Here is a 15830-nt window from a genome sequence, read left to right as displayed (position 1 = left end):
GATCTCTATACTATCACCCGTCATGCCACCAGATCTCGTGGGTTCGTCTACTCATTTATAAGTCAAATAGAGCATTGATTTGGAAATGCCCAATGATTTAGCCAAATTTCTAAAAATATGAGATAATACTCTCTATTTGCCTATTTGGAAGTGAAATTATTAATGCCTTCAAAAGTAGAGTATAAAATTATTTTTTTATAATAATTGCGAAAGTGTAAGTACTTTAAAGAACAACAAAATAAATATATATAGTTAATGAAAACTAATTATTAAATTAAAAATAACATTTATCTTCTTCCCCTTTTTTTTTCTTTTTTTTTTATATTTTTTTCTTTTGCCTTTTAAAAAAGAATATAAATTTCAGAAAGTAAAGCGAGTTAAAAAAATACTTTTTCTCATCAAAACTAGGATCAGTAGCTTGGGCGCGGCAACATTACTAACATTCTACAACCATTCTACAAGAAACATGATTACGTAGAAATCAAATGCTGATTTGCACAACTTACCTAGTAGAAATTAGGATAAGTGCTAAAAAGATTAAGCACAAACTCTAATTTTGACAACTACAATCTCAGAAGCACTTAACCTGTGAGAATAAATATTCAAAGGAAAATATCACAACCATCATACACCATTCCCGACGACTAGCTGTTAATTTTACATTACTAGTGAACCGTATAAAAACCTATGGGATCATCAGCATGCCACACCGCATGAATCTGTCCATTCCTTATCTAACAGTTCCCACATTTTCAAAAATTGATGATAAAAACATGAAATAGATATTAGCCTGTCAGGCGATCCCCGTTTTTCTGCAATACATACACTGTTATGCCCGAGCTGCTCCATGATCAGAGTGATACCTCTTAACCTTATTCTGCAAGATGATGCCGGTGGGAATGGTTGAATCACAGCCCAGAGTTACAACCTGTTCAGTATATTAGAATTGTAAATTGAACACTTTGCAGAGGCTCGGGGCTACTGTTACAATTAACCCGACTTTCTGAATGTGACATGAATGATCTTAAAACTCTTGCGCATCCAAGTCAGGCTTTGATGGATATTCAAGACCCTGAAGGGCCGGCATACGTCTTAAATCTTCTTCTGAGTAAGAAGGGATGAACCAGTAGAGCTTGTCTATCCCAAACACCTGATCCACAACCACCAAAACCTTAGTCAAGTGTCATATGATTCCACAATAGGAGAGCGGTTAGCAAACACCAGCTCACAAGAAGTATGCAATTTTAAAAATGGAACACCTTAATACAGAGTGTGCTAGATGACGAAAAGAAATGTAAGTGCTCTCTAGTTTCCTATATCTCTTTCTATCTCTAAGTGCTCTCTTTTACTGGCTTCTACTACTTTGTAATAAACAGATGTAAATACAATAAATTTTCATTAGAATGTCGGTGGCACTGCTTGCAATATCCTTGTTTGAGGTTCTCTACATACATTCAAGATATATACGTCCCCAGTCCCCAATATCATTAGTCATGTCAGTGCTTTTGATCCTTTGTAACGCTTAGTTGTTTAAAGTGTGCGTTACAACTTCTCAGCATTTTTTTTTTCACAAAAAAAAATTAAAAAAAAAAGGGAGGGAAAAGGGAAGGTCCATCAGAAGAAGAATTGTGGGAAACAATCTGACGTTAAGTGAACCAACCTGTTCAAAGTTCCTCTTTCGACCAAGGTCATAGCGCCATTTTGGAGTGGTCTTCTTCTCATATGCCTGCACACATGAAATAATCCATTAATAACTCGGTGCATATCCCTTCACCTTCCTCTAAAGGAGGTGCATTGTAGTAAAAATATTTTTTAAAAAAAGTTCTAATAGAATCACTGGAGTTAGAAATAGAATTATGTTTAGCATTTTTTACAGAAGTAACTCGATGCACATAAACCTTTATTCGTTACTCTTTTTTTGTTCTCTTCTCGGGTTGATAAATGAGAAGGCCACCAATCTACTCAAAAAACCTACCCAAGAACTGAGCAGCAGTCCTGGCATTTTAAAGTGTATATATATAATTATATATCCACAGATTTTATAATTTGAAAATATGCACAAAAAGACAAATTGTCAATTCCTGCATCAGAAGGTTGTACCAATTAGGGCAATAATCCAGACCAACCTGATTTTTCACAGGCTTGGGTAGCATTTTTCACAATTTTGGATTGGGCATGAGTTCTGAATTATTCCAACCCAAACTTTTTTTTGATAAGTAATAATAAATTAAAAAGGCGTTCAAAAGGGGAACGCGTCCCTTATACAGAAGTGGAACCGGGGCTAAGGCACCAAAGAATCCAAGAAAATAATTAAATCATAAGAAGAGGAGCAAGAACTCCTCTTCACAGAATGAAAAACGTAAAGTTTCAACATTGCCGTAGATGACTCTTTCCCTTTGAACATTCTACTATTTCCCTCCTTCCAAATGCACCACCATACACAATGTGGGACAATTCTCCAAAAATCGCGTACATCCCTTCTCACACGACATCCTCTCCAAACATGAATCATTTCCTTAGTAGATCGTGGCATTACCCAACGCATGCCAAACAATCCAAGAATAAGATTCCAACAGTCGTTCGCCACAGGGCAATGCATAAGGAGGTGATCAATTGACTCCCCATCTTTCTTGCATAGACAACACCAATTAACAATACGATTGCCCCTTTTCCTCAAGTTATCACTTGTCAGAATCTTACCCCAAACAGAGGTCCAGACAAAGAAAGCCACCCTAGTCATTCCAACCCAAACTTAATTCAAGTGGAGCACGAGTTGAGGGGTCGGAACCATATCCAACTCAAATTGTGTAATCTGAAGTTGATCTGTCCCAAGTTCACATAAATCTACAATTATAATTTTTTTTTTCGATAAGTTAATCTACAATTATATTATTATATGTTAATAGTCATGAGCAGCCTTTTATTAAATTCCTTCTTCATCTTCTTTTTCTTTTTTTTAGTAATTTCTTTAGTTTTGGTTATAACTTTTTATATATTTATACTCAAGTTATTCAATTTTTACATATACATGTAATCCAACACCCAAATCAAACCCAAGGCTATAATAGACAAAGAAGCAGCACAAGACTCTGACTATAATAGACACAGTATTACAGCAGAGACTATCATTGATTATATTCAAATTAGCATACAGAGGTAAGAAGAAGTCAATACCTCAATAGTGGTGGTATTAGCAGCCACCAATGACATGTGCATAATCAGAAACCCCAGAACACTCAGTGCAAATGCTAGGTTCAAGACTGTGGATACAGCAATAATGGTTACATAAATGTATAGATTCATGAAAAGAGGGCTCAGACAAATAGGTTAATTAGAGCTTACCAAATGCAAGAAAAGTCGTTGCCAGAGTGCCTGGTGACCCAGGAATCTCTTCATCAGTAAAGAATGCCATAAAATGTGGCAGTAACGATAAAGTCACAAGACTTGTCTCTAAGAATGTGTAGAACTGCATCAACAAAACAATATAATCAACTACGCTTTTTAACATGTCATTAGATGTCCAGAAAGCATAATTAGTAGCCCCAACAACAGGATGGCTAACCCCCCAAAAATGCAATCTTTTAATATGCAACATATTCCACTAACCACCAGAAACAAATAAATTAGATACATGAAACAAAATCAATGTCCTCATGCAATGGCTAGCGTATAGAATCTCTGGAATTATAGAACTCAAAATGGATAGTTAGACAATCATCAGTGTGATACTATGACAAATTCAGATATGACAAAAGCAAGTAACACCATAAAAAGGTCATCTTTTAGTTACAGAAAGAGTCCGTTGAGACGCTATCTCGTCTTATAAACGTCAAATCCTTCTCTGAATGCAACGAGACATGTCAGAAACAGAAGTTCAATTAAGAAATGTGGAATTAATTTTCTAAGTTCTAACCTGGAGCATATTACATCAATCTAACTCATCCTAAATGACAATCAACTTCCATTCCGATAAATAGCTTTTCTGTCCAATGCAATCATGCTTCCCTCCTAGGCTCCTATAAGATTATTCTATATTCCTAAAGGTTCAGTTATCAGTTATTCAGTATGACCTTTGGAATACATCCATCTGGGCTTGGAGTTGGTAAGTCAAATAAAGAGCTCTATACTCAAATATCTCAAGTATAGAATTCTGAGTGCTTGAACATAACTAAAAGGCCAAAACAGATAAATCTAACAACATTATAATAAAATAAATAGATCAACGTTGGCACCGCCACATTACATATAGATACAAAAAGACCACTCATGAGAAACTCAAGTGTCGGATTGATCGCCCTGAGATTGTATCGTGTTATTGATATCCTCCTATCTCTTGTTATGTGATTTACTAAGATCAAACTAAAAAAATTAAAATCAGTTATATACTAATATAGCACAAGAAACAATGTGTGCGAAGCAGAATGTTGGGCCAAAATCAAATGGGCAGAAAGTGTTAAGACATGTAGAAAGACTGGGAATATATAGATAGAAATGACCAAAGAGAAAAAATCTCAGGAGGTCCACCGGGTAATTAAAACATGGTGCTGAATTGAGGCAGTCAAAAATTGTCGTGGCATGGCTTCAAAGAATTGTGAATATGAATCTGAGAGATTGGGTAAGATGAGTTATCAATTCTCATGTTTTTAACTTTTGACTAAAACCATGTTTTTATAGGGTTTCTGAGGCCATAAAAAGGGACTAAAATCATGTTTTATAACAAGCTCAAACAGCCAAGTTCATGCCGTGGGCCTGGGATACTGGCATAGAACATCACCAATACTAGCAATTGTCTTAATTGTACGCACAAAGAACAACCCAGCAATCCTATCTACAACTCTGCATTCGCAAGTTTTGATGAGATAAGCCACAAGTATGCCGACCCCACTTCCCATAGTTGCTTGCAAAAAGAAGCTAACCCACAAAAAAGTCCCTACTTTATAGTATGGCACATGGATAACTAAAATGAAACACATGGGTTAACTGTTTTACCTACATAATAAGGGCAATAGCATTCTTCCTATAATCCTTCTAGCATGTGGAACATGTGAGGACCGGATTGGATTCGGGGCATGACAGAACAAATCCCTCATATTTAGTAACAATAGAAAACCAGCATACACCCAGTCCCGGTAAGGCTTATTCCACCTTTACTGCCACAAAACCCCTGATACCCCTATAGACCATCATTATTCAGTCAGGGAACCTCAAAGATATCAATACCTTTATTTTAAATGAAAACTAAATATATGTAACTAAATCAAACATAAATTAGATGTCATAGAATTACATACATATATAATAAAATATATTATTCATATATATTCAATTAAAATAGGGATTATTGTTTGGTGCAGTTGTTAAAACTTGAACTGCTAAAAATGAGACACAAGTTTGAGTCAGAGAACAACCACTTTGTACAAAATGATTAAAAGTTAGGTCTATACTCAGCCTACCCCTCAAACACCTAAATTAATGAGGACCACACTAGGTTAAAGTTTTATATAATTAAAAAATAATTGTCTTTTGAAATAAATCTCTCTCTAAAATATGATTTGATCTGCTAGAGGATTTTGTTTTCTTTTTAGAGAAATATAATAAAGAACATTTGTTTTCTCTTTACTCCATGGGTTGGGGAGAGGGGCCTTCAGACAAAGGGATAAATTCCCAAGCCAAGACATGATCATCATCACTTCACCAGCAAGTCTGGTGAATAATTTCTAAAAGCCCTCGTGGACATGTAGCACAACATGTCCTACTTTTTGACATATATCCTCAGCACATATATAGATAAGATAGAAAACCACTTTGGGCATAGACAAACATGAGATGATTAAGATGATAAGACATATAGAACAAAACATTTTAGAACATGGAGTGAGCCACTGATATTTGTGAAATTAATGAGACTCGGAATTGAAAGTTTCCTTTCATGTGGCCGACCCCGTACATATGGGACAAAGCAAGGAGGAGGAGGAGGATGAATTGAAAGGGTACTACAGAAACAACCAATTCACTAGGATAAATAGAAAGGAAAGAAAATTAAAATACCATAAAATGAAAAGAAGAGAAAACGATGCTGAACATAGAAGTATGAAGAATCGAATACCTCCATAACTCAAGTCACAGTTACAAAAGCAACTTCAAGCAGCTCAGCTATTCTTCTGAAGTACTTATGGGAACTAATAACCAATCAAACACCCCTTTCCACCTCCTAAAAATCCATCAAATGCGGGCAACATTGCCTACCAAAATAAATGGTAAGGCAATGCAGGTACAAGGCACATCAATGACCCTTTTCTCTGTCAAAAATAACTTGGTACGAGAATCCCAATTAGAATGCTTACAATTAGCTTCCAAACTGCTGTGTCCTTAATCTACCCCTCTAGTTCTTGATTTTCGCTGTGATTTTATGAGATTTCTCTTTAATTCTCAACTATTTATAAATCAGAAACCAATTAAACCACTATTTATACTTATTAAATTGACCTATTCAGCACCTAGTTACCAACAGGCCAGTGGCCTAGCGGTACCAAGCCCCTACTTCTCAAAGAGAGGTCAGGGGTTCAAGCCTCAATGGAGGCATGTGTGTGTGAGTACCAATTAGGAAAAAAATATATATATTCAGCACCTAGTTAAGATCTGAAAATATTGAAGCAAACCTTGAATCTTAGCTTGGAATAAATTATTAACCGTCCTTGGGGAATTGCCAAAGGAATGATTGAATTTCAAACCTATGTGAATAGAATTCATTGACAATCACACAGCCTAATGCAAAGATTGGTCCCAAAGGGTATAGTTGAAGGCTTGAAGCATTTCTTTGTGAGACATCAAGTACATTTAAATATTCCTGAGAAAGAAATAGTTGACAAGAGTTATTGAACAAAAAGCACTATACACCACCGTAAAAATTCATCCTTGGATATAAACTATCCTGCCGTTGGATGAGCCTTAATGATACACTTACTTTCCATTTAAATTTTCAAGCAGCATGCTAGTTTTGCATGGCTCAATCTATTTAGAGTAACAACCGATCCAATGAGATATTTGATAAGAAGGCTTCTATTAAATCACAGGATGCCTGAATTCCAAGTGCTCTTCATCAGTTCATCAATTGATAAACCCATCCTACTGTAATGTAGAATCCATATTTTTCTCAAATTTAATCACACTTGTCGCCTGTACCATCTAGATGTCCATTCCCATTTTGTAACAGGCTCCCTTCCTTTTCACATTGCCTTCAAATGGATTACAGTTATAAAAATAAATAAAAAAAGTACTTTTAGCCTGTACCATCTAAATGACCATTTCCAGTTCCCTCTCTCATCAATTAGGAACATCTCTTTCACTCCACCACAATTCAAGAATATTATAACTCCACATTCCTTTCCCATTGGATTATAGTAAACAAAATTTCCACTTAACATATAAATGTGTCGGAAGAGAAAAAGAAGAAAACACTAAGCCCATGAGTTTCTCACTAAAGATCACATGAAACTACACTAGACCACATCATGGCTATGGTTATAGCTACTAGATTATAATATGCATCCCATAGGCAAGATCCATTAAATCATGAGAAAATTTATATTAATCCACAAGTAGAGAAAACTGACTGCTCATTTGATTCATCTTCAGGAAGCAGAAACATATTTTACAGAAATTACGAAATGCAATTCATATTTTGCAACCCTATCCAAATAAGAGTGTGAGTGTGCTTTTTTAAATGAAGAATATCAACTAATTAAAAGCATATTTTTTTTTTTTTGAGCAACAAGGACCTTTCTATCCAGGCGCCCTTTAGACTTGTGGCTTCAATATCATCCCATGGATATCCGCAATCACTCACAGACCATGGATATCGCTTAAACTAGGACTCGAACTTGAGACCTCAAGGTAGTAACTCTGAGATCCTGCTATCCAAGCAACCCTGACGGGTAGATTGAAATAATTTGTGATTAGTAGAAGCGGGAGCATACCAGAAAAAGAAGGAAATATTTGTAGTTCAATGCCCCAACACAATTCACAACCCACACACAGTGATGGTCCATTTTTAGCACACACCTCGCACCTGAAACAGTTAAGTAAAAGCAAATCATTTTGGCTGAAATAATTGAGAAGGCGGGGGAAGTTTCAAAAGAATTGTGTATGTGAACTCACAAACAGAACAATGATGGCACCGAGGTGGTTTTAGTTGGTTGCACTTCCGACAATATCGGATCCTTGGGTTTGCTGGATCCGCCGGCAAACCACCAAATTCAGACCCAGTCAATGGATCAGCATCCCCTCTTTCCTCGTCCAACATTGGCAATTCCCCAAGGACGGTTTTCTTAAATTTTTCATGGAATTAGAACAGAGCAACACAATGACGGTTAGTGACTATGAGACAAAGTTCACGGAACTCTCTCGGTTTGCTCCTCACATAGTGGCTAATGAGGAACATCGGATTCGAAAGTTTGAGTGGGGTTTGATCTCCCATGTTAAAAGATTGGTAGTCGGGCATAGGTGTGACACTTATGCAAAGGTTGTGGAATGTGCCATGGCAATTAAAGAAATAATAACAATATTTTTCACAAGAAAAAGGAGCAACAGTCAGAAAAGAAAGGAAAAGGAAAGGGTACTTTCCAAGAAGCTCAAGGAAGTAAGAATGATTAGTTCCAACGTGGCCAATGGGGTTCAAGAGACGAACAAAATGAGCAGAAATGGAAACGACAAAGAATTGAAGGTGCTGGACAAATCAAATCAGTAGGGCCAACAAAAACGAGACAGGAACCATATAAATTCTGGGGAAATTGTTATAATTGTTTGGAGAGTGGACATATGGCAAGGTTTTGTCCAAAGCCACGTAAGAGTTCTGAGACGGGTGAAAAGGAACCGCAGCTGCAGAAGTAGGAGGAAGAGATTATGAATGAAGAAGTGGGAATTTATTATTATGATTATTTGTTTTTCTCTCTTTAGCTTTTGGCATAGGAATAAAGTAGAGGTTTGTGGTTACCTATTAATGGTTGCTAAGCATTTTTTTTTTACTTTTGAACATTTGGTTTGTTCTTTACATTTGGACATGAAAAAAAATTGGATTTATAAGTCTTGTAAATTCATTGATTATTATTGGATGGTTGCCATTGAATTTTTTTTTTTTATGAGTGAAAAAGTTAGACGGACTTTTTTTTTAATTTTTTTTTTTATCTGATTGCACTTTAGAATCAGGATGACTGGAAAGAAAATTAATGAGAACAAACAGGAGCAAAAGATTAATTTATCGGCTTGTATGCGAGGGAGAACTCAAAAGATAGGAATGGTTATCAAAAGTTCTATTCCAATAGGTGATATTCTAAAGTACAAACCGAGAAAGGTATCTAGTGTACGAGATTGGCCTCCATTTTACGGACCCAATGCAAACCCAGTTCATCTCAAAGAAATGAAAAGTGAAGAGGATGATCCTGAAGAGGATCCTAAGGCGGAGTCGCTGGACCATAAATGAAGGTACGTAAATTTCGAGGACGAAATTTCAATTAAGGAGGGTAGAATGTAACAACCAGATATATATTGTATATATATATATATTTTTTTTTGAATTCATGTTTATCCATATAATATATATCTATGTGGAATTATGAGGGTTATCGTATAATGGAATTTGAGAGATATCAGGCTATCAGTTTAGTTGATTTTTTTTTTTTTTTTTTTAAAAGAGTCCATATAGAACTCAACTACTAGATATATATCTAGACTTGGTGTATCGGCATTATTTTTTTTACGGGCAATACTATTCTGTGAGTAACGAAGAGGCTTAAGCAGATTCCATTGTCAGGTAAGTTAATTCTTGCTTATATCCTGTATATATGATTATCCGTGATTTAATTATAAAACTCATAATAATTATGTTTAATTAGACTTACAATATGGAGATTACACATGGAGGTACCGATTTATTTGAATTCGATTATACTTCAGTTGATAGTTATTATATATGTGAATTAGAATGATTTATTTTATCGAGGTATTGGTGTTTTCCTTGATCGGATTATGGATATATCAAAATGATTGGATGTAGAATCTCTCAACTTTCATGTATATAAGAGAATGTCAGTGTATGATTTTAGTTGAATCCATTGGTTGATCTGGTATAATTATATAATAGGTATGAATAATGTTATTTGAACAGTGTAGATCTTATACATTAAGATTGGGATGGACCGCTACAGATGGATATATATGTAACAGATTATCTATACATATGTACATAATTATTGATGGGATTAATTTAATCTATTGTAGGTCACTACTAGGATGTGATTTTATAGAAGCTTCATGATTGATCTTTCCAGTGAACAATCAATATATCAGCCGGGACCAAGTGTCCATACTTCCACTGACAATTAATTGAGAAGTCAGAATCAAAGGGTTTTAAAACAAGAGCATCCTTGCATGCTTCAACCAGAATAATGCTACCATTTGTCCGTGCATTTGTCTCTCGGACTGGGCTCTATATGCACATTGGATGGATATATATATATATATATATATATATATATATATATATATATATATAGATTTACCTATGTTAGTAGTTGTAGATAAGGCTCAAGAAATGCAAGTGATTTACTAATGGATTGAATGTATGTAAAGATGGGTACATGATTAATTGGAGTAATGAATGGATTAGACTAAGGATGAAGGTTTTGGTTGGCAGTAAATGAGTTTTGAGGTGTCATGAATTAATATAGTCACTAATTTATATAATTTTTATTTAAGCCCATACTTACTGGTACATTTTGGAGTCATTAGAATTAGATATTTAAGGTTGGCTTTATGTTGATTACAGACCTTGAATTTGTTGGTATAGCAGGTAGTATACAAATTTAATGATATTGAGATGGAAATTTAGAGTATTTGCAACCTATTGTAATTAGGGCTATGAGTTGGTGTGTCAGTATTAATTATGGTATTGGATAAACTCATGATAACATGAGTTGGAATTATTTAAATATATTCAGTGTTTAATTGATGTGATTAAACAAGTTGGAGCAGTGGTCTGAGACTTTTATAATGATGAGGTTGTTGAGTGCAGTCAGGGACTGTCTTCGGGAGTGAATTACTCTTTTGTTATGGCTATTGGGCTAAAGGTGCCCTTAGTATGTGGACGTGGTCAGGGGCCATCTGGGTGAGTAGACGTACAACCCAGCCACATGTGTGTATTTGGTAGTCAGGGACTATGCAATTCACACCATTTATTCGGAGTGGAGCCAGGGGCTCATGTGAGGTAATGGCATTAAAACGCCAACTGGTTGAGGGGAGCCAGGGGCTCATGTGAGGTAAGTGAAATTTTAGTAATTTAAATTCTAGATGGGTTACAAGCTCATAGTTTGAGTTAATGTTTTAGAATGACGATGATTAGTGGATATTTCGTAGTCACTTATATATGTATTTATATACGGATTATAAGTAAGGATTGACTTGTTGAACGATGATAGTGTTTAACAATTTCTTGTTGAGCTTGTGAGCTCACCCTTTTATTACTTTCAGATGCATATGGATTTAACTTGCAAAGGAGGCTCAGTAAGAGAAGGAGATTTCCGGATTTCTACATTATGATTTTATTATTGTTTCTTTGTAAACACTTTGTAATAAGATTCACTCCGTTGGTGGAATTTTGAATTAGTTGGGGATGTAATAAATTTCATTCGGATTGATAGATTTTTGAATAAAAATGTTTTCTTATTGATTTAATCATGAATTATGGTGGATGAATGATATGAGTCACATATCAAGTTTTAGTACAAGACAGGGTTTCTTGTATTAGAATTTGCGGAGCGTGACAATATGTCTTCATGCATGTATAGTCACTGCTAGATAATTAGTAGATATATATGTACGACAGAGTTGTTGACTTTGGAGCTGAAGCTTTTCATGACGACATACAACTTGTCTCTTTACTAACCATACATGAATCATCCTATTAAAAAACATAAGATCATTAATAAATTCATAAATCATCCTATTTTAAAACAAGAGATTAATAAGAAATCTAAGCCACGCTTACTTGTTTGATGTTTTAATGATGGAAATAAGAAGTTGACTCCGTACAACATGCTTATCTTTTGCGGTTTTTTATTTGAACATTATGAAGATATGTAGCTTTCAAAGTGTCGTACAAATAAGTACTTGATCATTTTAAGTTACCGCATGGACTTCATTATCAATAATATGAGTCCAAATTATTATACCGCAGAGTCGTATATGTAAGTGTTCGGTTATAATCATTTACACGTGTGAATTATATCATATCGAACAACTGTGATTGCTCTTATATTGGACATTAGGTTGTGATCGTTTGTACGTGTGAATTATGTCATACTATAAAACTGTGATTGCTCATATATTGGACACTAGGCTGTGATTGCTCACACATACCAGAGTATACACACGTGCAAATAATTACAACGGGCTATTGATATACCACATAGAGGATCTTACCCTGACTTGATTTTTATATTATTGTTTTAAAAGAAAAGAAATTATAGAATTAATTCTAAAATAATTCTAGAGGGATTAGATATTTAAGATATCGGGTTCATATTTTATCCTACACAGTACACATTTTTTCCTTTTGACAAAAGTCGAAAACTACTCATATAGTCATACGATATTATGTCAATAAGTAATAACCAAATATTGATGTATGTTATGACTGTGTGCAATGAACTGGTCCATAATTAGAGGATGGTGTGGGTACGTTATAGATTGAGACAGGGACTTGCAACTTGCAACAAGTAGTTTTTGATATTTCTACAGCCTTTAAATCTCACATTAACTGCAACTCAGCTTTAGTGCAATTGGACATTGACCAGGGTATAAAAAAATTAAATGTCGTCACATTATTTTGGGTTTAGTTAGTTTTATTGGAATATTTGAGTAAAAATATAACAAATCATATTAACATTTCTATATTTTCACTCAAAAATTAATCAATATTATTCTGCAAATAATGTAAAGTATACCCATATTCATCACAAAATCATTGGAGCTGGTATCCATATATATTGTTTGATGCAATAGGAAAATGCTCGGATTATTAAGCTTGAAAAAACATATTTTGATTTAGAGAGTCAAATAAAGTCAAATATTATGAGCATATATATCTAATCAAAACATTGTGATGCATGTCCAACCAATTCATCTACAACCTCAATCATGTTGTCCAGATTTAGCCATGGTTAAAGTCTATGTAAGGAATTTTATTATATGTGAACTTGTAAGTGGTAAACTTTGACTACACGATGACGTGACTAACCACGGAATTGAAGTACTATGTGGAGTTTAGGAGAGAAATTTAGTTGGAGAGATCCAAATCCATATATATATATACACACACAGACACACACACATGCACACAATCTCTAAAGAAACTATCACTAAATTAAGACTTTTTTTTTTTAATCATTGGAAACACTCTCTTTACTAGGAAATGGTATATTTCTTTTATTATAAGGTAATTAATTAAACTAGGAAATGATATTGTCACAAAATCTTGATACCATTGAGGACTTAGTCTAATTAACTGTATTTTGTCTTTCTTCCAAATGAAAAGTTGAAGGCAAACTTTACTGTCCAAAAGCAATTACCCCCCAAGGTTTTGATAGGAAAAGGCAAGACCAAGAATTAAAATACAAATATACACATATATATATATATATATATATATATATATATATATATATATATATATACACGTATATTTAAGATAAACAAATCATTCTTTCCATGTCAAATATTTAGCTCATTTGCAGCTTGCCTATCAAGTACTTTAATTAACACTGCTTACATTGAAAATTTGTCGCCAGATGCATTGACAAAATGAGGATTATCCTCCTTGGTGTTAAATGCTAATAAATTACTTTTCACTTTAATGCAAGTGGATTGGTGACCAATTAAGATCAATCTTAGGTCCTCACACGATGCAACTTGCTTAAGTAAAATATATATACATATACAAATATATATATATATATAATTCAATTTTATTTTTTTGTGGCCATTGATGTTGTTATGATCACTACCCATTTGATATTATCGCTAATCTAGTTAAAATATTAAGCAAAGAAAAAATAATTAAATAATCCGCAGCATTATATAATTCCCGATAGTGTAAATTTGAACTTTTTAAAATATATGTATCTATAGACCAATCACGTATTGATGTTGTACATTTTATGTAAAAATGGTTTTTCGTTTTGTGTCAAACTGATTTTTTATTTGTGTTATTATTTCTATTTTCTAGAAGGAGACAATATAGATTAGGTATAAATGTTTTCCCCGTGTCACAGGTTTAGGAGAGTTTGAATGAGTCAACAAAGACACATAGCCACACACTAGAGCTAAAACTTTTCATGCGCATATGACACCAGGTGCATGTATATGATATAAATTTTGTTACATAATTTTACCTGCATCGTCTTGTGTAGACTTTTCATGTGAGTATTTTAATTTATAAGTACATACATGATACAACAAGTTAATAAATTCATTGTGGTAAATATATATAGTTTTTTTATGATATTGTTCTTGATTTCGTGTTTGAGAGTGAAAAAAAATGTAATAATATATACATATATATTAATTCTGTTGTTTGGATTGTAACAATAAATAACAACAAATACAGTTGTTTCTGATATTGTCTTTAAGTCACTTTATCACATTTCGATGTTGAATTACATCTAACTAAATAGACACTTAATTCCGTTGTCTCACAGTTAAAAAAAAAAAAATGAGATATTGATATTAAGTTATTCTACACCTAATCTACACGATGTATATGCCTAGGCAATATGTCAACGGTTTTACAAAAACAAACAGTCTTCTCAAACTATTTATAAAGCCAACCAAACAGCTAACTCACCCAAACCAATTTTCTCAACCCCCAAACACCCTCAACTTATATCAAAAAAAGGAAGAAGAAAATGAAGCTGGTCTGGTCCCCGGAAAGAGCTTCAAGAGCTTATATTGACACTGTTCAATCCGTAAGTACACCTTCAACCTCCAACATATATATATATATATATATATATATATATGCATGAAATTAATTAACAATATATTCTTACATTTCTCTTACTTTTCTATATATCATATGATCATACAGTGTGAGCTTTTCAAGGAGTCTGGTGTGGCCGAGTTTATCTCCGCCATGGCCGGCGGCTGGAACGCGAAGCTGATCGTGGAGGCGTGGTGGCACGGAGGTGCAGTGGGGACCAGTATAGGTTTAGCTATGGCTGCCCGTCAAACGGGTGGCCGACACGTGTGCATGGTGTCTGATGAACGGTCCAGATTAGAGTTTGTAAACACCATGCGTGAGGCCGGTGTGTCGCCACCGGAAGTGGTGGTCGGAGAGGCTGAGGAGATGATGGTAGGGCTGGTGGGTGTTGATTTCCTGGTGGTGGATGGACGGCGCAGGGACCTTGCTAGAGTGCTTAGGTTTGCTAAGTTGAGCCACCAGGGCGCAGTTTTAGCATGCAAAAATGTTAACCAAAGGATCGTGGCTGGGTTCAGATGGAGCAGGGTTCTTGATGGCGCAACACGTGTCGTGAGATCAGTGGCTACTCCAGTGGGGAATGGATTAGATATTGCTTACATAGGTGGGACCACGATTTCTCCTAAGAGTACTAGCCGTTGGATCAGCTACATAGATCAACAGTCAGGAGAGGAGCATCTGTTCAGGGGATGAATTTTGATGTCAGGATTCTCTACCTTGAATAAAATCATGATATGTAAAAGTTTAATGTCAACAAAATCATGATATGTACAAATTTTCGACATAATTAAATCTAGTTTCA

General features: G+C 34.7%; 2 protein-coding genes across 2 annotated transcripts; one reads left to right on the top strand and one right to left on the bottom strand.

Moving 5' to 3' along the window:
- Nucleotides 1-477: 477 nt before the first annotated feature.
- On the bottom strand, nt 478-8302 carry LOC132299114 (probable protein S-acyltransferase 14). Its single transcript, XM_059795576.1, has 6 exons — nt 8158-8302; nt 7977-8068; nt 3343-3466; nt 3175-3260; nt 1661-1726; nt 478-1150 (listed from the first exon to the last, which is right to left on the bottom strand). The coding sequence occupies exons 1-6, from the start codon at nt 8300-8302 to the stop codon at nt 1025-1027; spliced, it is 639 nt and encodes a 212-aa protein (XP_059651559.1). The 3' UTR covers nt 478-1024.
- A 6414-nt stretch (nt 8303-14716) lies between these two features.
- LOC132298604 (uncharacterized) lies at nt 14717-15830 on the top strand. The gene is made up of 2 exons (XM_059795005.1): nt 14717-15017; nt 15140-15830. Exons 1-2 carry the CDS (start codon nt 14958-14960, stop codon nt 15719-15721), a joined length of 642 nt encoding a protein of 213 aa, XP_059650988.1. The 5' UTR covers nt 14717-14957; the 3' UTR covers nt 15722-15830.

Source organism: Cornus florida, unplaced genomic scaffold (genome assembly GCF_030987335.1).
Source record: "Cornus florida cultivar Cherokee Brave unplaced genomic scaffold, ASM3098733v1 CherokeeBrave_3.0.0_Hap2_Chr03, whole genome shotgun sequence".
NCBI classification, from domain to species: domain Eukaryota; kingdom Viridiplantae; phylum Streptophyta; class Magnoliopsida; order Cornales; family Cornaceae; genus Cornus; species Cornus florida.
The sequence above is the reverse complement of the archived record's forward strand: the minus strand, read 5'-3'. Positions and strand labels throughout refer to the sequence as shown.

Coding starts and splice junctions, on each gene's coding strand:
- LOC132298604 (XM_059795005.1), top strand. CDS start 14,958: ATGAAGCTGGTCTGGTCCCCGGAAAGAGCTTCAAGAGCTTATATTGAC. Junction 15,018..15,139: donor ATATTGACACTGTTCAATCC/GTAAGTACACCT, acceptor ATGATCATACAG/TGTGAGCTTTTCAAGGAGTC.
- LOC132299114 (XM_059795576.1), bottom strand. CDS start 8,302: ATGTTGGACGAGGAAAGAGGGGATGCTGATCCATTGACTGGGTCTGAA. Junction 3,261..3,342: donor AACGACTTTTCTTGCATTTG/GTAAGCTCTAAT, acceptor CTGTATCCACAG/TCTTGAACCTAGCATTTGCA. Junction 1,727..3,174: donor CTAATACCACCACTATTGAG/GTATTGACTTCT, acceptor TCATGTGTGCAG/GCATATGAGAAGAAGACCAC.